Here is a 27,019-nt window from a genome sequence, read left to right as displayed (position 1 = left end):
CCATCTTAATATTAATAGTGTTGCTGTTTAAAATATGGTTAATTTTTTGCTTATTACCAATAAACATTACAGACGACTTAGAAGGATTTAATTTTAGAAAATGTTTTGAAGAAATATCGCATATGGCTTGTAAGTCTTTATTAATTTTTGCTTCCGCATTTTTAGCATCTTCTGGCAGAAAAAAGACTGAGCGTCGTCAGCATAAAAATGGTAAAGGCAGTTTTTTAAATTAAAATACAATCTAAAAGTATAAATAATAAAAAAATAGGTATCCTAAAATACCACCCTGAGGCACGCCATTATCAACTTCCAAAGGTTCAGATACATTTTCCTCTATCTTGACTCGCTGCACCCTACCGCTTAAATAAGAATTAATGAAATTAATAGCTTTATCAGAGAAACCTATATAGTGAAATATAGACTTTAAAATTTCGTGATTAACAAAATCAAAGGCTTTCGTATAGTCCAATAGAACAAGGGCAGAAATCATACCATCATCCCTAGATCTTATGATGTCATCAATAACATCCGCCATTGCTGAAGCACAACTGAAATTCTTTCTAAACCCAGAATGTTTAGGGGACAAAATATCATTAGCATTTAAAACATTTCGAATTTGACTGTCTAAGATTCTTTCAAGAATTTTTGAAAATGTAGGCAGAATACTAATGGATCTAAACTGATTAAAATCTGTTGGATTATTTACCTTTGGCATGGCAATGGCATCACAAAGGCCTCTTTCCAACATTTGGGAAAATAGCTGCTTTCATTGCATTTATTAATTATATGCAATATAAAAGGTATTATAAAAGGACAACACATATGAATTAATGTTATATTGAGATTATCGATACCAAATGCTTTGGATTTAATGCTAAAAAAATAGAATATATATCATTATAACTGTGCGAAATAAAAATAAATTTGAAACGGGCAAGGAATTAATTTTATAAAAATTAATTATTTCTTGACTATTATCGCTGCTAGGTACCCTATTGCTGTCAACAAAACAATTATTGAAATTATCAGGATTCTTAAAAGCTCCAGGAATCTGTTTTTGCCTACAAGGTAATATTTTTCTCAATTCACTCTTCACAACGGCTGTCGTGGTAATACTCCCACTTTGCAGGCAATTTACTTGTTTTGAAACCTTATAGCGCTTTATCTCTTAGTTTTTAAAGAAGTTTTATATTGTCTGTCAACCAAGGAGAGTTTCTCTTTTTTCGCACTGTAACAGGAGCATGGGTATCAAATAATTTTATTAGGTTGGTGTTTAAAAAATTTACTTTATCGTCAATAGATTGATAATCATATGTAAGATGAAATGGAATGGCCTCCAGATTGGCCTGGAAGTTATCTAAGTATATATTTTTTAGGGGTCTATAGGTCACAACTTTAGGAAGCACTAAAATAAGGTCGATACTAGAGCTGGTTCTATTAAAAATACGAGTCGGCTCAGCTATAACCTGCTTAAGATTAAAAGTCTCACACAAAGATATTAATTGGCATGATGGTAAGTCCCCGAGGCAGGTTATAGGGTTAAAATTAGAAAACATAGCAATTAGTGTCTTATCTAATGTTGTTCTCATGTAATATGCGGTTCACCATCAATATTAATTTTTAACCAAAGGCTTTCTAAAAATTTATATATTTCAGACAAAAGAATTTCATAAGTTAATCTGCTCTGAACAAAGGCAACAATACCGTCACCTCTATAACTTAATCGATCATTTCTTATTTGTTGGTAATTAGGGATGTGTACAGCATTACTATCAATATCGCGAGTTAGCCATGACTCTTGACCACGACTTTTGAACAGTATTCCGCAGAAAAATTATCAAAATCAGCCTACAGCGACCTACAGTTTATATGTGAAACTTTTACTAAGGACATAAATTAATTTATATATTAGAACCCGAGTTAAATAATTAAAAACAAAAATAAAAAAGAAAAAAAAAACTTAAATAATGCGTTTGAAGAGAGGTTATGAAAAAAAAACTATATGTAACAAAGATTATAAAAAAAGAGACTAAGAAAGTTAGTTTGTCGCAAAGTTATCCAAGAAAAAGAGTTTTGAGTAACCAAATAATTACGAAAGTACCTGTCATTTTATTCACATGTATTGGTCCTCCTCACGCCTATTTTTTAGCCCCGCTAAATCACGTTCAGAACTCACACGATAAACGGAACCATCACTTGCTTTTACATAAATGTTGCCATTTGACACCCACGCACATTTGTTTGAAAAAAGGTCCGTTGCTTGATTTAATAAAGTCAGCCGTATTTTTAAGCATTTTTCTATTTTTAAGTACCGCCGATCGAACATCGTCACTTAAAAACCGCACAAGCACTGCTGGCGGTTTACGGCCAGGAATTTTTTGCGAAATTCTGTAGCATTTCTTTAATTCGGTGGTATTGATATGTAAATTAGGTTTATTATTTAGCGGGGATAATACATTTTCTCGGATGTTTTCGTGTTATTCAGCTTTTAAACCAAAAATCCTAATATTGTTGCTGCGCATGATTTGTTCTTGATTCTCTATCTGGGACCGGAGATTGTTTTCGTCCTGTAACTGACGTAATCCAGTTTTTAGGGTTGATATTTCTTTGTTTTGGGATTCGAGCTGTTTTTCGAACTTCTCTCCTATTAATGCTGCTACTTTTTCTGCAACACCCGATAGAAATTAATCGTGAAAAACACTAGAGACAATGGATTTTATCTCTCTTACGTCAGTTGAGTTGTTGACAAACCCATATTTTGGCGGGAAGCGATGTTGACTAAAAATCCAAGAAGACTGGCACAAAACAGAACACACACTACACAAAAACAGGTCAGTCGCTAAAAGAGGTTACTCTTTACCCCTAATGTCTATATTTATTATATGTAATTTATATTTGTTTTTTTTTGTTTGATCAAAACTAAGGGAATTATAGCACTTTGAAAATGCGAAAAATCGATTTTCTTTAAAACCAAAAATAGCTATAGAAACCCCTATCAGCGGCTTATTCCCATCACCTACATTACGAAAACACCGGGTTATAACGGAATTCGACCAGAACAAGTGGAAATATAGCTCTTTGAAAATTCGGAAAAAAGTCAATTTTTTACCCCGTTTTTGAGCCCAAAAATGGGCCACAAAAATGCGAGATCTCAGCTAATGTGGAAGCTACGACCTTGCGGATGGCCTCGTTGGATTCAGAAGGACGAAACTAAGACAAAACCGTTGGAATTTTCCCGATAGCTCCCATAGAAGCCGAGATATAGACTTTCAAAGTTTGGGTTTTTTCATTTTACGGGTATACCCCCCCGTATCGAATTTTTCACCAAAAATTGATTTTTTTCGAATTTGAATTAACTATACCAGCGGCTTGTTCCCATCACCTACAACACGAAAACACCGGGTTATAATGAGTTTCGATAAAAACTAAGGGAATTGTAGCACTTTGAAAATGCGAAAAATCGATTTTCTTTAAAACCAAAAATAGCTATAGAAACCCCTATCAGCGGCTTATTCCCATCACCTACATTACGAAAACACTGGGTTATAACGGAATTCGACCAGAACAAGTGGAAATATAGCTCTTTGAAAATTCGGAAAAAAGTCAATTTTTTACCCCGTTTTTGAGCCCAAAAATGGGCCACAAAAATGCGAGATCTCAGCTAATGTGGAAGCTACGACCTTGCGGATGGCCTCGTTGGATTCAGAAGAACGAAACTAAGACAAAACCGTTGGAATTTTCCCGATAGCTCCCATAGAAGCCGAGATATAGACCTTCAAAGTTTGGGTTTTTTCATTTTACGGGTATACCCCCCCGTATCGAATTTTTCACCAAAAATTGATTTTTTTGGAATTTGAATTAACTATACCAGCGGCTTGTTCCCATCACCTACAACACGAAAACACCGGGTTATAATGAGTTTTGATAAAAACTAAGGGAATTATAGCACTTTGAAAATGCGAAAAATCGATTTTCTTTAAACTCAAAAATTGCTATAGAAACTCCTATCAGCGGCTTATTCCCATCACTTATCTTTCATACATGAAAATAATAGTGAGACAAGAAAATTGTCCAAAAAAAAGTTACCCAAACACCTAAAAATAATTATAGTAATTTAAATTAACAGAATTTTGTTAATGTAAAACTAAATCGGACACTCACAAGCGCCCATGCTAATTCTAGGCAAGTATACAGGTTGGGGAATCGGTCACTATCCGTAGAGAAGTGCTTAAAGACAAAATATAGCAACGCACACGCATATATTTCGTGCGTTCTGTGCTCGCTTGCTACTTTGTTGTTTTTCAGTAAAAGCCTGATTTTGATGGGATTAGTTTAGTTTTTATTGGTATTTTTGAACTCTACTGTATTGCATGAAAATCGGCCTTTACATATTGATACAGGAGTGTTCGTTCGGTTTGTTAAGCATTGTTTAGATGAGTAAGCTTATTTGTGTTAGATAATTCCTTACTTTTGAATCCATTAAGAGATCACTATGAATGATGTAGAAAGTGATTGAAGAAGATAATAAATTAGTTAGATAAAAGTCTGAGCGTAAACGGAATGGTCAAAAAATGTATTGCTTAGAAAACAGATCGGTTTTAAATGAGGCACTTCAAAACATATGTAGAAATCGTTGCTTTTTTCTTTAACTGTAGTATATCTGCTATTTCTAATTCTGATGAAAAACAAATTGAGAGCTTACGTACCAGATTTGTGGCAGGGCTCATGAAGATCATGTCACAAAGACCAAAAATTCAAATAATACAAAAGAAACAACTATTTCCTTTCCCTTTCACATAAATTTACTTGATAAACTCGCTTGCGTGCTTAAAAAGGGCAAAGCAGTAACAAAAGATTTGCAAGCCCGAGTAGACAAGTCATTGAGTTGTAAAAAGGCACATTATTTTAAACAATGGTGTACGTGAGTAATTGCCATGCAATTGCAGAAAACTATTGTATGCTCTTTTGATTAGATGGACCTACCTCAATTGACTGTCAGTTGTATCCGTTGCATCAACTAACAGCTATTTCCTGTCGACTGCAAGACTGATCGGCTGGTTTGCCACCGACAAAAAAGTGTTAGCCAATTTAAAATGCCTATTATTACTAATAAAACACGTATTATTATCAGTAATTGACATTCTTTACACTTCAATTGGAAGTGTTACGCAAACCAAATTGACTTAATTGCGACACACATTCAACAAAAAAAAAAGAACTTCGGTTTCGCCTATTTAACGAAGCTAAATTTGATTCTGTCTCAGAAGAAATTTCTCCCAATTATTTTTGTCAAATCATTTGGACTTCCATAATCGTCTTCATGTGTTCGAGTGTGACTTTCACACGTGTTGACGTTAATTAGAATTAGCAGGGTTCTCAGCTTCCAGTTAGGCCACCCTGTTAGAATGTCATCCGATACTCTTCTCGGGTTTTTCGGATTTAAATGGAGATTTATTGGTTTTTTCTCGTTATCAATGAGGTGTGACTGTTTTCGCAGTTTTATGGCCTTTCACTGCTTCCTTTTCTCCCATGCTCTTATTAGTAATTATTATAAAAGTTTTGTATGCACGCAAAACATTTAATTTACGCATATTAAAAATCAAAAGGAAATATAGCACAACTTACAATTACTTTGAAGTTGAAAACGAACTTACATTCAGCTGTAATTTTTTGGTGATTCTCTAACTAACACCACAGCATAAAGAAACCAGCAGTCGCACTTCAATAAAAATACATTGGCTTGAATAAGCGAGTTCGGTGCATGTGTACTAACGCAGGCGAGGCATTTTTGCTTATAGTAGGGATGCCGCTGACACTCGCTACGGTCCACGCGGCTTTTGCCTTGGCTAGAGCCGGACTTAAACATTTTTTTAGATGTTATTTTCTTGTAAAATAAAAATACCTACATAGTACAAATATTGATTTTTTAATATAAATAAAGTTCATACATTAACAAAATATTTAAACAAAAATAAACATCGCATTTCTACATCTAACAACGACGATATAGAAGAATACGTGCAGGAAGTTAATTAGGTATGTACCATAAATTTAAGAGACCATTCTTTGAGTTATTTTAAAACAAAAAGTTCATATAAACATATGTCCAGAAATTCTTCGTTCTCAATATACAGGGTGTTAAAATTTAACAACAACTAAAATATATGCCACTGACTTTTGTGCAATTTTTATTATGTTCTGTGGATAATACAAATAAAACTTTTCTGTCTCTTGAATTTTTTTCGTATCTTGCTTAGTTAATAATAAATTCCAAATGAAACTTTTCCCCAAATTCCTTGTGTGATCCAGGGATATGCAATTAAGTGGACTTTTTTTTTCTCGAAAAATATTATCGAAAAAGTTGTATTTGTATTTGAGTAAATCAAATAACATATTAAAAATGGCACAAAATTCAGGTGCCCCAATTTTTTTGCCACAAATATTTCTTCAGGTCCCGTTCGAGATTACACTGAACCTAATAAATTTAATCATATTAGGGGTAAATTAGCTCCTTAATGTTATAAATAACACCGCCAGAGAACTTGCGGACCTATGAACTTTTGATGAACTATCATATGAACTTTTTGTCTTAAAATTACTCAAACGATCGCCTGTTAAATAATTTATAGTACATACTTAATTAACACCCTGTATAGTAACGCTTTTAGATTAACATCTGACTACATAGTAGTTTAAGGATAACTAATTATACAAATAAAGTAATATTTCAAATAGAAACTCTTAGGCCAATAAATAAAGACAAATAGTTGGCAACAATTCAAAACAATTCTAACATCTGCGAATTTTTGTTATATTATTAAGTACCAACTAAAGTAAAAGTATACAATTTTGCAACTCTTTTAAATATGGCAACACTGTTAAAATGGCAGAAATATAAATAATGTCCTTAAAAATCAAAAAAAAAATTACATTGCTGCAACTTTAATTGATGCTTAATTATGTTATTTAAACCATACAGCCAAATTTGCAGCTATTAAAAACTTTGGCAAAGTCAATTATTTTGCTTCATTAATAATTTTTGATATACCCCTCTTTTAATACAAAAGTTTTTATAAAAAACGCTACGCTTTGTAAAAATGCTATTAAAATAGTCACTAAGTACGGCGCTGAACTAGGCGATACACCTATGAACACAGTTCGATAAACAGTGAGCTCGGCATCCGGAGAACATGGCTGCGGCATGGCTAAGGATGCTATTAGTTCGCTTACATTTTCGAGCGGAGTGAGACTGCTGGTTTCTTTATGCTGTGCTAACACCATCGAATATATCAACTGTTTTCGGGCATTCAAGAATCGCGCGCCATCTCGGGAGACTTGTGGAAGGCTAACGAATTTTCGCCGCTAGGTGGCCAGTTCAAGTACCAATATTGGCGGGACTTTTAAATCGAAAAAAGTAGTAGGAAATAAATACAGTGTAAATAAGTATTTCTAGTACTCTTAAGTCATTGTATTTAGTGTGTACTTATGTAGTAAATTAGTTGACTACAATATGATGTCGACAAAGTGTCGTGATGATTCGAATTCAACTCAAATTAAGGTATTTAGTTCCATGTTGGAATGTCACTCAAGTAAGTGTTTAAGAGGAACATAGATAATGGACGAATAGTGCCCATCAGCGCATCAGTTTGTCGAGAAACCCCTATCATGCCATACACAGTCGAACACCTTATTGGTATCTAAGAATACACTGCATATCTGGGATTATATATTTCTCATCGTTCACTCTCTTTAGTTGCTTAAGGATTGTCTGTTCCACAATTTTCCTTATAGCTGAAAGCAGCTATATTATAATCAGAAGGTTAACGTCATCAACTGCCTGGAAGAAAAACATGATTATTCCAGGCAGTTAAAGTAAGATCCATGGTTATTAGAAAGATTGGTTCTGATCCAATAAGGGTGCTACCTAGACTAGGGTTATTTCATGTTCTGAAGAGATCATGATTGTATTAACTTCTACAGAGAAATTCGAACCCAATCCTTGGACAGATTGTAGATATTGCTCTTTAAGTTCTACATTCTAGTGAGTCAGACTTAAGTCGTCAATAGATTAAACGGATTGGACGAATATGTTAATTGTTATGTAAACATCACACGCTTAGAATAATAATAAATTCTAAGTATACTGAATTGCCCACTTGTATATCATACTGTGCAACAGAAATAGAATACGTCATGCATTTAAATCATGATCTAAAAGCGTACACGTGTGTATTTTAATTATCAAATAACGTAATAATTGACAAAAAGATCATTTTTACTTTTTATGGTAATGTTCTTGATAAGACAATTTAGTTTGCTAATGGCTTAGTGTAATTTACTATTTAAAACACGTCCATTTTAATAAAATTATTACATTGTACACATTTTACTAGATGGGTTTTATACGAGTAAAAAGGAAATAATATTATGGGGTCTTAATTAGCACTAGTATGCACGAACTAAATCATTTCTTGCCTTAAGGCTATAAATCGTTATGTGTGAACATATTCTATTGCATATTTATAATTATCAATGCTTAAATATCATTAGCATCTCTAATTACGATATTAAATCAAATGTAATTGCAGGTTTTTTTATACAGTGTATGTTGGTACCATTATCCGGATTCTTGGTAATTAATTTTTAAATAAAATCAGAATATAACTTTTTATACTGGCATATATTGACAATATGTAACTGGAGGTGTAAAATTGATAATAAGTAGAAACGCTTAGCAACCAAGTTTATAAATGTATGCCAAAGATAAATTATATAAAAATCAAAGGAGAATAAAAAATAATTAATCTTTTAATGGGTACTAAATAAAAGTGAATTAAAAGACAGATTAAAAAGCTCTTCCAAAGCTGAAGGAAATAAATTTCATTTCACGGTAGATTAATATTAGATAAGTTGTGGAATGGGTAACTCGAAAGGGTGAGTTTTCCCGAGGGATGTCAATACTCTGGATATTATATTGAGAGTTGATTTTAGGATATAATTAATATATTAAACAAAGTTATTACTTATATTTACCACTTTAGTTGCTAGGATTTTCTATAGTCTATACAATGATTAGTTTCATTTTTTAAATAATATTGATGACGTAGGTCCTGAACGAAATGTTGTTATTTTATAGACTTGTATTATGTAGTTACTCTATTAATGTTAAGATGTATTTAATGCTTCACTATTGATAAGAATAATTCCATTTATTTGTCACCACATTGTCAAGTCTGTAACTTAAAACTGTGATTTACTGTGAGATATCGACGTTATTTCTTTTACTGGTTTGTTTTACCCATTAAATTCATTCTTGTGAATAAGCTAAAGATTTTGATGGTGATTGGTTGTGGAATAATCTTTTTGTGAAGAAATGTGTCTCTTTAATTTTTATAAAGAAAAGAGGTTCCCAATACTAAAAATTAAGAAAACTGTAGTAGTTTGCCCATGCAATGAGAAATCCAAATTATGAGCTTCTAGCACGTAAAGTGCCATAACGGACATTCACATAAACAACGGGAATGCATTACCCTGGGGCCAAATTATTTTATTTAATATACTAAATCCACTTTAGTAAATATCCTATTATTCATGCTTTTTTTACGGAATTTTCATTTTTTTGTCGAATTTTTCATATTTTTTTTTGACGGACGAGGACGACGTTTATCCCCCATGGCCTGAAAGCAAACGCGCAATATTATGGCCAGTAGGGGGCAAAGGTGACCGTCACCCAAGCAGTGTTGCGGAATTTCCGCTAGATTTGGCGTAATTACATTTGCATTGGCGGAAAAAAATTGCTTATTGCGGCTAGCGGATTTTTTAGCAGAAAACTGAGTAAAAACATAATTTAGCGTATTAACTGCAACTGTCCTTTTAAACAATAAATTAGAATAATTTTATTGTTTTTACAAATCGATTTATTAGTAATATTCAACATCGCCTTTGCTTGCTTTGTCGACTGATATATTCGAACTCCGATTGGCTGCATAATTCAGATCTCGGGGATTCCCTTGTTCTCGGGGATTCTCTTTAGTTCGTAACTTGCCTTATTGGGAAATAAGAAACATAATTTATCAGGTCAGAGTTACGTTATTAGGTTATGCTGTTTAGTTCTTGCAATTTTGTTGTTATTGTTTTACATTGTTCGTTTTCTGCTTAAAAACACAGAATAACTGGTAAGTTTCATTGTTATTGTTATTGTTTCAAGTGTTAGGTACGTTATGGGTGAAATGCGAAATCTGGAAACACTGCGTCTTAGCCGGATAATTCTAGTAAATATTGTCTTGGTTTGGGTTATGATGACATAAGAGTGGATGGAATTGTCGTTTTTTTTTTAAATATTATTTTTATTATATCCTTAAAACATTTTCGCGAGGAATGGTTAAGTTTTCCTCAATTTCGAAATTGGTTAGTGCAGGTTGCAGGCCATCCAACCCGTGCAAGGTGCAAATATTGTAAATCTGATTTTTCTGCAAAGCTATCCGATATAAAAAAACATTTGGCATCCCTTAAACATGTCAAGCCAAAAATAAATTTTGCCGGTATGAATAAGGATAACCCTTCAGCGACTGCAAAGGCAAAATTACCGTTATTTGTTTGTGTGCATTCGTCTATATTACCTATAGACCATCTTGGCAAGTTATGTAAAAATACATTCCGGGATGTGTCCGCCAAAAATTTAAAAATACACAGAACAAAATGCAGCGGGATCATAAGAAATGTATTTTACCCCCATTTTCAAAAAGATTTGTTAAAATCTGTAATTACTGGTTTTTGTAAATATATGTTTGTTATTGGATGAATCCAATGTGTTACAAAACTACTAGGAATGGCAATCATTTATTATGATAATCAATTGGGTAAAAGAATATCAACATTTTAAGCACTTGTTGAGTTAGAGCATTGTAATGCCGAAAGTATTGCAACCGCCGTTAAACAAATTTTAAAAACTTTTAACCTTTCTCTAAATAATCTTGTGGGAATTGATACCGATAATGCCAGTGTTATGACAGGTATTAACAACAGTGTCTACACTCATTTAAAATCGGAAATTCCAAATTTACTTTTAATTAGATGTGTCTGCCATTCTCTGCAATTAGCTGTATCTCACGGAGCTAAGAAAACATTCCCAAGAAATTTGGAATTTATGATTTCTGAAACGTACAATTGGTTTAGTAAGTCAGCAAATCGTCAAAATAATTACAAGCATCTTTTTAATGCAATAAATGATGGAGCAGATCCAAAGAAAATTGTACGCGCGTGCTCCACAAGATGGTTAAGTATTGAAGTTGCTGTAGACAGAATCTTAAATCAATATATTGAGTTAAAAACCCACTTTGAAATAACGCGTCTTTCTGAAAAATGCTATACCGCTGAGATTTTGTACTCGTATGTTTAAAGACGTAACAAATTTGGCATATCTTTTATTTTTAAAACCTGTACTAAATGAAGTGCAAAAAATCAATAAAATGTTTGAATCTAATAATGTAGATCCGAGTTTATTGTTACATGATTTAAATATGTTAATTAAGAGTATTGGAAATAAAATTTTTGTTCCCAATTGGGAAACTCCAAATACAGACGGCGATAATATATTTGAAATTTTATTAAATCCCAAACCCTATTTGGGTTACCAATTTGAGACAAAAATTAGCGAATTATTAAACCAACAAAAAGTTACGCCTGCAGAAGAAAAGGTGATAAGAGAGCGGAGCCGTAATTTTTTAGTAGAGTTATTTAAGCAACTTAAGAATCGTCTTCCTGAAAATGTTAAACAATTAGAAGAAATTTCATTAATTTCTGTTCAGAATATTTTAAAGCAAAGCAAAGAAATCGAGCCACTGATTTTATTATTAAAAAATATGCAAATTGCTGATAATGAAATTATTTTGCAATATAACAATATAACTTTTATTAAATGGGAAAATATAACCCACACCATTAACTTTTGGACTGAGGTCGTAAAATATCGGGATGCAAGTGGGGAAAATCCCTTTATGGAACTTTCCAATTTTGCATTGGGAATTTTAGTACTGCCATTTTCTAATGCAGATGTGGAAAGGATTTTTAGTTCCCTCAAAATAGTGAAAAACAAATACCGAATTAAAATGAGTACCAATGCAATACTTTCGGTAAGATATGGACTCAAAAGGTATATAGAAATGTAATATATAAAAAAATGTAAATTTTTTTTAACAAATGTTGTATTGATTATGATGTGCCTCTTAATATTGTCAATCAAATAGGCACAAAAAAGTGCTATGATGACGACGATACCACAGACTTTAATAGTTTGATTGAGTAATCTTTTTTAACATAGGTATACAGGGTGTCCCGTAAATAGTGGTCCAAATGAACTCCTAATAGATTGGACTATTTCCAATCAGAATAATTCAACATAGCTCTAACGAAAGTGTTACGGTTTTCGAGATATTTTGATTTTTCCGAAATTTTAAGAAATACCTACCTGTAATCAATTTTTTTATCGTGTGTCACTAAATGAAAAAAAAATCACAATTTCTTCGGTTGGATATTATTTGCCGATAGATGCGCTTAATGATGCGTATTAAAATTTTTCAGTTATGCAAATATTTTTCACAGGAAAAATTTTAAAAAATTATAAAAAAAAAAATAAAGGAAAAAAATAACAAACTTATAAATCAGTGTTAAGTTTTATGTTATTTTATTTAAAAAAAAATACGCCATACCCTTGTTTACATCCTTACACCAATTTTTGTTTCAGAAACAAAATTAAAATAACTATATAAATATAGACTTACAAACGTAGTAATTTAGCGGAAAAATATGCAATTTAGCGGTTTTTAAATATCAAACTAGCGGATTTCATTTTTCTATAGTTGGCAACACTGCACCCAAGCGTAATTTTATTGCGACGCGCATTCGATATTCGATTCAGTTTTACGTTAGAAAGGACACCTGTATGATCTGATCTTCGCTATGTTTCGCATAGTAGTCGCAAGTTGTTATTTTCTTTTTTGGTTGTTTTTGTGGAGTATAGCTTGTGATATTTCAAGGCGTGTGACCTGTAACGTGTAGTTGCACTTTTATAAGAAAAAGAAAACTGTTGCAAGCGTAAAACCTTAGTTCCAGTACTATGAGTCATTACGAAAAAGAACAGGAGAATCTAGCCATATTATGGGACGAAGTGCTTTCTGCGAGTGAGGATGACTTTTCGCCGGACGTGAGTGAATATAACCCTTCTGGTTCTGAAGAGGATCCAGAAACACCGAGAAAAAAGATTAGGATTTGCAATAGCTCTAAGAAGAAACGCGAGTTTTTTTCTCCTCCCTCTGATAAGCCCAGCACTTCCGCAAAAAGAGTAGTGTTTGCAAAAGAACTCCAAGCTAATGACAACACATCGCAAACGTCAATACCAGGTAACAATATTGACGAAATTATTGAGTGTCATTCAGCGAAATATCAATTATAATGATGAGACCATGCTGGATGAATCTCTAGCAGAACATGAAAGTGATTTGTTTTTTTGGTCCGATGTAACTGGCGTGCACATGAAAAATTTTTTATTTACAGTCACCGATCCTGGCATTCGAGCGCATCTTTATGATTTGTATGACCAAACTCCATATGAATTTTATAAATTAATAATTACTGAAGACATATTTCATTTATTTGTTCGAGAAACGAATATATACGCTGAACAACAAAAAGCCCAATTTCAATCACGAAACGCACGTATTCAAAGCTGGAAAAACACAGACCGCTCGGAGATGGAACAGTTTATTGGCTGTATCATGTGGGTGGGTCTGGTTCAATTTCCTCATATTGGTCAACAAGCAAAATATACTTAAACTTTATAAAACAAATTATGCCTAGAAATCGTTTTCAACTGTTGTCAGAAACTTGGCATTTTGCAAACAACGAAACCGTTCTAGTAGCTACAAAATTTCCACAGGATCTGAACCATGTGAATCTGACACCATCATAGAAAATATACCGACATATAAATATTTAGAAACTTGAATAGAATAATCGGGTGATCAAACAAGAGAAATAAGAACGAGGATAGAGATAGCAAGGATTCCGATGTGATAGATTTGTCCAAGAAAGACAAAACTCAAACATTGAAGCAACTGGTGATACGATTATTGGAGAACGATACTATTAACAGTTATTAAAATTGAACAGAGCATTAAAGGAAAAATGTGCAAGGTACACCTAAAGACTTATTTTAACGTGATGATGTTGCGAAATGTGTTAAAAAATCATAAAACACCAAACGGGACGTCTTTGCTTATTTTGAACTTCTGACTGTCACTTATTTTGATCAAAGCAGTACATACTTCTAGAAAAAGATATCCAATCTTTCAAAAAAGTGAAAATTTAGATTGATGAATGGTTGGCCTTTAAAAACGAACACTTATTTTGAGCAGGAATTCATTATTTGACAGAAAAAAGGAATATAGGATATCTGGTTGCCTTGACCACTATTATCAATATTCACTTCCCACTGGATCTCTGAGTCTGTTTAGGATTCCAATGCCGTGAAGTAAATATTTAATTAAAAATCACTGGCACTACATCTATAGGAATAATCCATGTAAAGAAATTGGATCTGTAATCTTCCGTTGTGAAAAACGATGAGTTTGACGAGGAAGACATTGCGGAGCTTAATTGTCAAGAAAAAAATTACATTTAAAGAATTATTGGCAGTTTCTTTGAAAACTTACCAAGTGAATGCAGAATTAAAGTTCCCCAAGAATCTTATATTACTAAACCAAAAATATTCACTAATATTGATCGATGTCGATTGAATATACCGGTCCAACCAACAGATGAGACGTCTCGAAGGACAGCGAATCTTCCGGAATTATGGTCAGCCGAGTATATAAGGAGCCGCGTCGCCCCTGCGAGGTAGTTGTCAGTTGTTAATTGGCACGAGAAATCGGGCATAAATAGTTGTAAACAAAGAGGGTAAAAATATTTTTTTCTAAAAGTGGTAAGTGATCCTGTTTAATAGTGTAATTGTGTAAATTGATTACCTGACTATTTTTGTGCAATCGAGTCTTTAATTCACACCTATCGAACGCTACAATATTAACTCGTCTGAGTCATGAGATAACACGAGAACGATAGTGCGTCGATCAAAAAGGATCACTCCTTCTTTCCTTAAAAACGGGTAAAGGCACTGTTTCTTGAATTCTACTACTAATAGAGCACATAATATTATACAGTTTCGGGTTCTTTATTTTTTTTTATTATCATATAAAGCCATCGATATAGTACTCTTTTCCATCGACTTTTTACTGGTAAAACCATTTTTTTGATAACATTTACCAATTACCAAAAGTCATACAACAAAATATTTATAACCAGAGATCTTTTTTCGTATTATAGCATTTAATTTTATTAACAGGATCTTAACGTGGAAGTGCTGGTTTTTCAGTTTGTATGGCCACCTAATGAGTTTTGAGTTACACGAACAATCTGCCGGAAGAATGAAATTTAAAAGAAAATAAATCAAATTATGTACGTTTTTTTGCGAATTTACCTCGGTTTATAGTGCAATAAAAGCGGAGTCAATGAGGATGACGTGAAACGGTTTTCCGTTTAAAAGAACTAGTGCTTCACAGCAAATCCTTAAGTATTCAGTCAAATAGTTTTAAAAATGTGTGCTTTTAGTCGTATGATATTCAACCAATCCAATATTGATTGCCTGTATCCCAGATTAGTTGTGATTGCAGGGTCTTCCTTATTATTACCTGATCCTTACTATTATAGCGTTTTTTTTATTAAGGTCTGAATTAAAACAATCGATGCACGAAAATAGTATGTTGATTTATTTACAAACTTACCCTACTAAACATGATCACTTACGACTGCTACTTATTTTCACCGTATTTATTTACTACTATTTATATTCAATTTAAATATCGCGCCAATATTTGAAATTTACTGCGTTAAACTGACAACTGACTCCTAGCGGCGACGCAGCTCCTTATATACTCGGCTGACCATGATTCCGGAAGATTCGCTGACCTTCCACTCATCTCCAGAGATGTCGTGTAGTGTGTCTGTTTTTTTAGTGGACACTAATGGGGTAAGTTTTTCAAAACATTAAAACTTGATCGTTTGTTGTTGAACCATTAAATAATTTGTTTTTATTCCAGGCACTTGAAGTCTTTTTTTTTCTTTAAGTGACACAAAACCCTTTTTGCTAAATTATTGTGTAAAATGCTTGCAGTTTAGATCATTTTTGACCGCTTGAAAAGATCAAATATCACGTCAACTACATGGAAAATGATTTTCTTAACTAATTCAAGTGCAACCATGGTCTAAATTATTATAAAATGCAGTTGAAGCTACTTTTTTACTTTGACTGAAAATAGGGTAAAAGCTTCTGCTTTAACTATTTTCATAAGAAGTCTGATGCATTAGTTTTCTTAAAGTTGCTAAATTAAAAAAAATCCAGGCAGTCAAATAACTAGATCAACGTCATCTCATTATTTTCTCCAGAGACATTCCCTAGGAAAATAAAATTACTTCAACTGCCTGGACAAAAATATATTTTTCTTTGATGATCCTCCTGAATACATTTTTCTAGAAAATATTAAATTACTTAACAAAATTTAATTCTTCCAGCTGTCTAGAGTTTTTACTTTTATCCTTAGAAAGTATATTATACTTGGTTTAAGGATGTTCAAGATTTGTCCAAAGTTATGTCCAACTTTACTAGTGCAATATTTGTGATATATTTAACAAGTAAATAAATAAAAAATTCTTAGAACTTTGGAACAGACATGTTGGTCTAATAGTAATCAACGACCTACTCATATAACTCACAAACCTTTTGTCACAAAATGGTATTTGCTTGTGACACAATAAATCAGTAGGCCGAAACCCGTCAATCGAGCCGAAGAGAACTAACGACTCGACTTCCTAATTTTTACCGTGAATGGTGACTGGCAAAATCCGAAAGGCAATTAGAGAATGTAAAACAAAGAACGATCCGTCGAGTCTCTAAACTTGTCTTTAATCATGTTACTAAATAAATGGGAGGACGTGTTTCTGTCAAGTTGTATTATCTACCGTATGCTTTATTAAGTATTTAAACTATGCGAATATATTATGAAAATTAGAAGTACGATATATATATATAGAATATTTAATAACGTAGCGTTTTCGTGTGAATTAAAATACTCGATACATTAAAAAGGTAAGCCTATTTATTACGCATGTTCCTACTACTACTACTAGGTGTCATTATTGACGTAAAACTAACCGCATATTGAATACGCATTAAACAAAATCAGAATGGCGCCACCAAACAAGTAGTAGGAAAGACATGGGGATATTCACCTTACATAGTACAATAGCTGTTCACTACTGTGGAAAGCCATAACATACGGCGCAACATTTGGTGTCCAAAAGTTGAACAAACTAGAGAAAGAACAGAACTATCTAAACTCGAAAGACTTGCCTGTTTATTCAAGGCAATGAAGAAGCAGACTGCGGTACCATTTATAGGCCCTGAACCTGTATTTGGCATAACAAAAACCTCGGTCTGTGATAGTCATAGCAAGACAATGCTGAAAGCCCTTTAACTTACGAGATCCTAAAGCTCAGTAGAAGCCAATTTAGAATAGTGATAAGACTGCTTACTGGTACTATAAACTGAGAAAACACCTACACCCAATAGGAACACTCCATGAAGAACCTTTGTGTATACTTTGCGAAAAGGACGAATAATCAACCTCTCATATATCCTTCGAGTGCCCTGCACTCTATCACTGGAGAAAACAAAACCTATTGGAAAAGAATTTTCTCCAGGATGATGATAACCCACAGAACAAACTAAGAGAGGCTACTGCGCTTTGGAAAGATAAATGACCTTTTTAATTAGGAAATCACTAGGGGATACAATAAGCATTCGGCGGCAGTGTCAGGGACTCACTCAGGCCTCGCCCTATTTCCAAACGTTATTAAAAAACGTCTTTCAGAATATTATACATTTTACTTTAAGAAAATATTATAACTAGTTCCTGAGATATCAGACTTTTAAGTAAGTAGTCACATGAATTTAAAATATTTTTTTAAGCATCATCTTAAAAGTGTTCAATATTTTTATTATCCTTCTTATTTTATTGGAATATTTCAACTAGATTCTTGAATATCAGACTCTGAAGTGAGTTAGATTTTTGCTCAAACTTCCACCAAATTATTAAAAAAACTTCATTTTACCATAAAAACATTATATCAACTTAGTATTTTAAATAACAAATTTTTTACAGGGAGTCAAAGATGAAGGACTAAAACGCCTACAATTTCTTCACAAACTGTCCGAAATTACTCAAACTTCCACCAAATTGTTAAAAAAACTCCCAATTTGTCATAAAAATTACATTTCACCGTTATTTGTTTAATGAGGAGTTTTTTACAGGGAGTCAAATTGTTTGATAGAAATTGAAAATTAAAAACTGAAAATCAATTTTTTGGACCTTAACTACAAAAACGCCCATAACTTCTTCAAAAACCGTTCGAAATTACTGAAACTTTTATTAAATTCTTAAGAAAACTCCATTTTATTATAAAAACATCTGATTTGTTCAATCAGATCAATCAATCAATCAATCAAACACTCCTACTAATAGGAACATTTATTTACACTATATTTATTTCCTTCCATTTATTTTCATTTAAAAGTCGCGCCAATATTCGGACTTGAACTAATATAGATGGCACCATTGTGCCGGAAGATTCGTTTATATTCCACGTCCCTCCAGAGATGTCGCGCAGTAAGCTTGCACCATCGATATCTTTGCCGACTACCCAAGAACAATTGGTTAAGTTCGTTACACTGTGCTCTCCCTAAGCTTATTTCATGACGAATTGATCCCAAAGATGGTGGATGTCGATGTCAGCTTAAAGTTTACCTCTTGTAACAGAACTTTTAATAATCCACGCTTTTCTTCAAAGAACGACGTAAAGCAACTTCTCAAAAAAACAAATTCGTCATCGTCTATCTTCAGGACTCTCTGCTTAAAGCCTAACTCGAAGCCCTTGGTTTTCATACGATGCCTTTTTTACTGGATTTATTTACAATCATTTAAATTTCGAGCCAATATTCCGAACTTTACTTCACTGAACTGACAACTGACTGCTAGCGGCGATGAGGCTCCTTATATACTCGGCAGAACACTGTTCTGGAAGATTCCCGCTAAGCTTCGAGACATCGTGCGGTGTACCACTACACATAGTGTTACAATATTATTTTCCAATATGGTCATTTTACTCTTACAACCCAAGCAATTTACGATTGCTTTTGAGAATAGTTATGGGGTTCCGTAGGGCTTAAAATTCGCTCTCTTTTGCTAACTCCTAACTGTACACTATATTTTATCTTCGTTTGAACTAGATACTAGATCAATCCGTTGGCCACTTATCACTTTTTATTGGAACAATTGCCTTATATTCTACAGGGTATTCAGATCGGGAGTGGTATTTTGCAGATGAATAGACTTAACTTATGACATCGGAATTTTTGTTGAAGGACATTTTATTAGGCATCAAATTACGTAACTTCGACTCAATTTAATTAACTGTTACTGGTTTCCTAAGTCACCCTCAATTTAGGAAACAAATATGGACTCTATTATCAAGTGATCTATTTCGACTGACCATTTTTTCTTCTCTCTTTTTCCCATAATTTTTTATTTTGAATAATTTACGACAACAATAAAAGGATATAGACGTCGGCGGACGTTAACAAACGACACCAACTCTCTCACCGAATAACGCGATAGAGTGCAAAGTTGAAACCATTAACGTCTTATCGAGCTCTCTCGAAATTGCGTCCGTATTTCTGCCTATCTATAATGCATCCGGCAAGGGACCATCAAGAGATTGCTTTCTCGAAGGTGAAGACTATATTCCGGCGATATTTCCGGTTATAAATGTGAAACAGCTCATGAGTTTCTCCGCGATATCATCGTCGTTTCGCCGCAAATTCGTTGGAGAGATCTCGAAGCCGAGGCACAACCCCCTTTCCCCGCTCCCTTGGCCTTAAATTTTGTAACATTTTATTTTTATGGATTTGCTTGGAATTTATGGGATCGAGTATATCTGAAGTCACAAATGCTATAGTGAAGCGATTCTAATAATTATTTTAAGCCCGAATATTATAAACAGCCTGGTAAATTGATTGACCCAAATCAGCAGTAGCCACTCCAACATCCAGCATCTCTTTTAATCTACTTAACTTAGTTGTTTACTGGCAGGTGCCGCTCTAGCGAATGGTGACTCTGAATCTGACCTTAGAGTTGACGTTTAAGGTCTTCAGGTTCAACAAGGTCGTGTCAAGACGGATAACCAGTGATACTCCAAGGTCAGCTTTAAAGTCGCCATTCAGTTCGAAATTTTTTGATCCTAATTATATATTAAATCAAAGTCTATTGTAAAGGATCCTTTTCTACCATAATAAATATATTTTTAATTCTTTGGTTTTTTGTAAGTAGGCTTGCCTAATTTTTATTAAGAAAATTCTTTTACTAAATTTCCTTTTGCTTTTGATCTTTGGTTTGCACACGTAAAACCTGAGTTGACCAAACGTGTATACCAAAGCAGGTTTTTACAATACTTTGATCAATTCACCCTTACTTCCAACGTTTTCCAAAAAAAAAAACTCAACATTTGTGTCAGAGCAAACGATAAAAGTCATCTGCACGTTAATGGTTGGCACGCAATGATATTGCTGCAGAACGTTTAGATCTATAGTAGAGATGATCACCTAACCCTTCTCACTCATAATCAAATTTCAAGGTCAGATTTCTCGTTTATGCAGAATTCCTTGCTCAGCAATGATTTCTGTGACCTCGAGAAAGTGGGCTCAGACAAACTGCATGTGCGACAACTATTCTGGCCTAGGAAAACCAGCTGTAGAGAAACGCAAAATATCCTGAGTATTATTTGTATTTAAAGAGGACAAGTATAGTCTACCTTAAAGTAATTCTAGTCTTGAGGTTGCTGATTAATTAATTAATCTCAAAGTAGTATTTTTAATCTTATTCTGATCAAGGTCCACCCTTGGTAAATCTGAGCCTAACTTAAAAAGTTCTTAAGCTACAATCGTTCTTTATATATGAAATTGCTCAGTAGAAAATGTGTGAACTCTGAGTGAAAGCCTCACTCAAATGCCTCGAATAGTTTTTGAATTATCTTGCTTTGAAGTTACACTTTTGTGAAAAATACTTTTTTTGCTGCTCCACCTCACTCAATTTTTTACTCAAAATAATGTTTTATGCATGAAAACTATCCTCTACACTCCTCTTAAAAAAATCATGAAAATCCTTGAAAAGGTTTTTGAGTTATCCTCAAAAAAGATTTTTGAATCTCATTCTTGGCCTCTCAGGCCCCTACTTGGTAAATCCGAGTATAACTCAAAAAATTCTTTAGGCGCAAAAAAGCTTCATATATGAAATTGCTCAAATGTCTATTATGCAGAATTCCTCGTTCACAAATGTTTTCTGTGACCTCAAGAAAGCGGTCTCAGACAAACCGCATGTGTGACAACTATTCTGGCCTAGAATTAAGCGGCTGCAGACAAACGCAAAGGATTGTAAGTATCATTGTATTTAAAGTGGACAAGTACAATCTACCTTAAAGTAATTATAGTCTTAGGGTTGCTGATTAATTTTTTTTTTTTTAGTTTTTGATCCATTTGTATATTAGACTGTTCAATTTTTTTCTTGAATGTCAAAATATTAATGCATTAACAAGCAATAGAAATTCATAGACTTAAATTAAAGAGAGAACGAATATTACGCACGCAAGACCTGAGTTGACCAGACGTGTATAGCAAAGCAGGCTTTTGTTATAATTAGGGTTGCTGTTTAATTATTTTCTAGTGGTGAGGGCCTCTATGAAAATGGTTAAATAAAAAAAAATTTTTTTCAAAAATAAGATCTGACATATTAAATTTCTGGCCCAAAGGTAAGCAGTTAATCTAAATCGCTCTTTTCAAATCTAAGTAACGAACTATGTATTTTAAAACACTCTAATCTTAAAAAATCTGTCTGTCACCAAGTACTCAACAATCATTATATATAATAGTTACAAGGTAATTAAATTTGTCTCCTTATATATTTCGAACTACCACGTATAAAAGCTTATTTAAGATAAAATATTAAAATATTAGTGTCAGATTTTCTAGACCCGACAGCCTAGACCCGAAGGTGCGACAAGATGGAGCGAGCGGCGGGCACACCTGGCGACATCTCGGGGCATACGTGGGAAGTTAGAGAATGTTCCGGAACAATCTACCTAATATATAAGGAGCCGTCGCCACTAGGAGGGAAGTTCAACTCTGAATACTGGCGGGACTTTTAAATCGATATACAAAATATACGACAAATCGTGTTTAGTCTATACGTGTTGCCTATATTATGGTATTTATTTCACATTTAAACATGTTACAATTTTCTTATCTTCTATATACAAACCTTGATGTATATTATGAGCCGTGAAGAGAAATAAAAGACTTCAATAAAAATAAAGCGAGGTAATACTTTATTGATTTATAAACATATACAATTAACAAAGCCTGAAAGTACAATATATACAAAAACAAGGGCGTTTGGAACCATATGTACAAGAACTGCTAAAATCGTAACTGCTTTTAAAGGGTTACAATGTTAGTTTTTTAAATTTAATTTAATTTAACAGAGTTGACATCGTTGTGATTTTACGGTAGACTTGCAGCCTTTTATTCGGAAATAAACTTATTTACACGTAAGCAGTTTTTTTCACAAAACTTAATCCGTTACACACGCTAGACAAATCTCTTTCTTAGGTGCCGTAATACATACTTGTTAACATACAACAGAAATTCATAGGCAAAACCTTAATTTAAAGAGAGAATAAAAAACACTTCATCGATTTCTCATTTAGGCAGAGGAATTGCAATAGGCCGTACGTCTCAGCCTTGTAGCCTATGTAGATCAGACTAGTAGAGTAGGAGACACTGCACCGAAGATCTTTGTTGGCCTAACGTGTATAATATAGTGTTTACATTTTCCTGACACAAGAATAAGTTACAAGTTGTCTTAGGGTTGAGGCGCCGTGGGAGCAGATCCTGGAATATAAACGACTATTGACAGATTGTTAACGGACATGTAAAACTAAAAATTTACCATCAGGAAGTGTCGGTTAGGTCGGACTACTAGGACTACTTCTATCCTCTCTCAAGTTTGTATCAGGACTAGCCCTAGTCGGAGGAGCATAAGGACTAAATCGATGCTGCGCAAGCGGCCTAGCTAAAGTCGACATAGCACCAGCCATTTGTTGATTGAGGTGCGACGTACTGGCTGCAGCAACAGCCAATTGGTGCTGATGTTGCGCAGCTAAAATTGACGGTCCGAGTCCGGCCCATTGGTTCCATAGCACCACCGGATTCATTGGGGGACTTTGGGAGGCACCAGCCCCATAGAGGCTCCCCATCAGAGGAGCGTATGGTCCAGCTGCTGCCGCTGCTGCTCTGAGAAATAGCTGCGATCTTGCGGTTAAGATTGCCTTCTCTTCCAAGGAGAGATTGTTGTTGTGTGTATCGATTTCGGTAAAAGGTCGAAGAGGTGAGCGGAAATAATGCTGTTCCGCCAGCATTGATTCCATGGTTTCCCTGTAAGGAAAACTATTTAAATTAGAATATGCTGTAGCGGTTATAACAGAAGTCTTAGCACTTGCATCAAGACTAATTTATAAGTTGTAATCCGAGAAGGGAGTCTATTTGTAAATCGGAAAAACATATATAAATATTCAGAAACAGATTGTTTAGATATATCTATGGTTGACGATTGAGAACATGATCTCCAAAGAAAATTACGTGATACATCCTCAGGTCATCAGCAAACTTTACATGTTTTGAGTGGAGTAGGTGATCCCTAATATTATTGTCAAACACCAAGAGCAAAATGAATGTTGACTGAATTCTAACATATTTCAAATACATGAGAAATACATGATTCCTTTGTGGCTTTTTTACCAAATATTTATCTACCATAAACACTGACTTAGTTGAGATTCAGTTTGAACAAGCATACTACTGATGCTTTATTTAATTTTCTAGAAGATCTTTATAAGAATATTAATGATGTAATGGCTTCTACTGCTGTATTTTGTGACTTAGCCAAAGCATTTGACTGTATCAGTCGAGTGAAAGTAAAAAACTGCTGAAAATGCATACACTTTGCAGGCAATACGGCTATTGCCTGGCATAGAAATCATTACTTTGACCAATTAGATGAAGCTTCTAAAGACTTGGAATAATAATGATGGAATGGCTTCTGCTGCTCTATTTTGTAACTTAGCCAAAGCACTTGACTGATACATTCGAGTGAACATAAAAAACTAGTGAATCTTCATAATCTTTGCAGGCGAGGCAACTATTGCCTAGTAAAGGAACCATGACTTTAAACAATTTGATAAAATTTCTAAAGATTTAGGATATTAATGATGGAATAGCCTCTGCTGCTGTATTTTGTGACCTAACTAAAGCATTCGACTGTATCAGTCGAATAAAAATAAGAAACTGTGGAAGGTTCAAGAGCAGAGCAAACTTCTGGGGGTGTACATTAATTCCAATATAAAATTTGAGTCACCTTTATTTAATTTCTCATAGAAAGTCAAAAGCACTCACCCCTATAACAGGAGGGCATTTATAACAAGGTTAATGATGGAATGGCTTCTACTGCTGTATTTTGTCATTTAGCCAAGGCATTTGACTGTATCAGTCGAGTGAAAATAAAAAACTGCTGAATATTCATAATCTTTGAAGGCAATACAACTATTGCCTGGCATAGAAATCATTACTTTGACCAATTAGATGAAGCTTCTAAAGACTTGGAATAATAATGATGGAATGGCTTCTGCTGCTGTATTTTGTAACTTAGCCAAAGCAGTCGACTGATACAGTCGAGTGAACATAAAAAACTAGTGAATCTTCATAATTTTTGCAGGCGATGCAACTATTGCCTAGTAAAGGAACCATGACTTTAAACAATTTGATAAAATTTCTAAAGACTTGATGGAATGGCCTCTGCTACTGTATTTTGTGACCGAGCTAAAGCATTGTTGTTTCATTCGACTGTATCAGTCGAATGAAAATTAGAAACTGTGGAAGGTCCAAGAGCAGAGCAAACTTCTGGGGTGTACATTAATTCCAATATAAAACTTAAGTCACCTTTAATCAATTTCTCATAAAAAGTCATCAGGTTCGATCCACATTCGTTAGTAGAGTTCAAAGGCCTTTGCTAATCTACAAAAGCACTCACCCCTATCACTATCTTAAATGCTGGTTAATGCTCCATGCACATGGAAGGCACTTATACCAATGTTAATGATGGAATGCTGCTATATTTTGTGACTTAGCCAAAGCATTCGACTGAAATCGTATCAGTCGAGTGAAAGTAGATTGTAGATTGTAGATTGAGAAGGGAGTCGTTTCGGCTGATCCGCTGCTCAGCACTGCTACCTGTGAGATATTTTGTGCATAACTCTACTTGTCTTAGTTTGTCTCAAAAAGTCTTAGACTTCTGCCGCACAAAGCTATATTTTTGGGAGGTAGTTGTCCCACTTCTTGAGGTGTTGGTTGTACCCCTTCTAGGTACTTGAGCCTCTTGCAGAGTTGGGTCGGGCATTCACAGAGCAGGTGTTCTGCTGTTTCTGTGGCATTGCTGCAGAATCTACATTGGTCGTCCTCTGTTATACCTATTGCCTTTAGGTGATATTTCACTGGGCAATGACCGGTTAGGAGTCCAACTGCTGTTCTGATGTCTGATCTGTTCATGTCTAGGAGCTGTTCAGCTCTTTTTCTAGAAGTGGTTATAAACTTTTTTGCCTGTCTTAGTCCTGGTGCTCTTCTCCAGTGCGACAGCAACTGTTCTTTTTCCCACCTGTTTAGGTCTTCGGTGATGTGGGTCTTTATTAAACCACAGTATGGCTCTGGACCATAGTATGGTGTTTGAGCCCCTTTTTTTGCAAGGCGATCGGCTTCTTCGTTCCCCTCTATACCCCGGTGGCCAGGTAGCCACATTAGTGTTACTTGATTCTTTGTTGTAAGGCGCTTTAGGGTTTGTTTGCACTCCCAGACTAGCTTTGAATCACATTTAAAAGCTTTCAGGGCCTTTAGAGCATCTTGGCTGTCTGATAGCATAAATATGTGTTTTCTTTGGAGGCCTTGGTTGATGCACTCTTCTGCACATATGTCTATGGCAAGCACTTCAGCTTGAAAGATGTTAGGGTATTTGCCCAGTGACTTTGAGATCTTAATGTTAGGGCCTGATACGCCCAGTCCTGCTCCTTCTGTTAGTTTGGAACCGTCTGTGTACCATAGCGATGCATTGTCGGCTTTTGGTACTTCTTTTTTCTCCCATGATTGGCGATCATCTATGATCACTTCGAATGGAATTTCTAGATCCAGCATGGCCGTTATGTGGTCACGTGGTTTGCTGGCATTTTTCAGTTTAATTTCTTCGAGGATGCGCAGGTGACCACTTAAATCCCCAGGCTTGAATTTGCCGGTTTGGAAAAGCCTGTGAGCACTGTTAATTGCCTCTTTTTTCACCCTTATGTGAAGTGGAGGCATGTTTAGCAGTATCTCTAAGGCTGTGGTAGAACAAGTAGACATTGCCCCGGTTTTTCCTAGACATATCAGCCTTTGGACTTTGTTTAATTTGGTCTGTGCGGTTGATTGTTTGGTCTTCGGCCACCATACCAGCGAAGCGTATGTGATGATGGGCTTAATGATTGTTTGGTAGATCCAGTATACCATTTTCGGTTTTAGCCCCCATGTCTTGCCAACGAGTTTGCGGCATGTCTAGATTGCCACTATGGCTTTGGAAATGGTCTTGTCTAGATGATTGTTCCAAGTTAGTTTGTGGTCCAAGGTAACCCCCAGGTATTTCACCTCGTTAGAAAATGTTAGCTGAGTTCCGTTTAATATAGGTGCTCTGAGTTCTAGCTTCCTTCTTCTGGTAAACGGCACTAAAAT

The 27,019-nt window shown here is 34.5% G+C and overlaps 2 protein-coding genes across 5 annotated transcripts in view; one reads left to right on the top strand and one right to left on the bottom strand.

Moving 5' to 3' along the window:
• Positions 1-27,019, top strand: part of LOC126745892 (mitochondrial import inner membrane translocase subunit Tim21) — a 580,089-nt gene that overhangs the window by 297,909 nt on the left and 255,161 nt on the right. The gene's annotated exons all lie outside the window — the stretch shown is intronic.
• LOC126745887 (T-box transcription factor TBX20-like) overlaps positions 22,520-27,019 on the bottom strand; it is a 123,552-nt gene continuing 119,052 nt past the window's right edge. For 2 of the 4 annotated variants that reach the window (XM_050453923.1, XM_050453926.1), the window contains 2 exons: positions 23,166-23,650; positions 22,520-23,107 (listed from right to left, as the gene is read on the bottom strand). In XM_050453923.1, the coding sequence (XP_050309880.1) occupies positions 23,182-23,650 (469 nt within the window). In that variant the 3' untranslated portion in view covers positions 22,520-23,107; positions 23,166-23,181. Of the gene's footprint in view, positions 23,123-23,165; positions 23,663-27,019 lie in introns of all 4 variants that reach the window. The other 2 variants (XM_050453924.1, XM_050453925.1) reach the window with 2 other exon arrangements.

The sequence above is a fragment of the Anthonomus grandis genome, chromosome 16 (genome assembly GCF_022605725.1).
Source record: "Anthonomus grandis grandis chromosome 16, icAntGran1.3, whole genome shotgun sequence".
In the NCBI taxonomy this organism is placed as follows: domain Eukaryota; kingdom Metazoa; phylum Arthropoda; class Insecta; order Coleoptera; family Curculionidae; genus Anthonomus; species Anthonomus grandis.
Note: the sequence above shows the minus strand (reverse complement) of the source record. Positions and strands in the feature narration are given on the sequence as shown.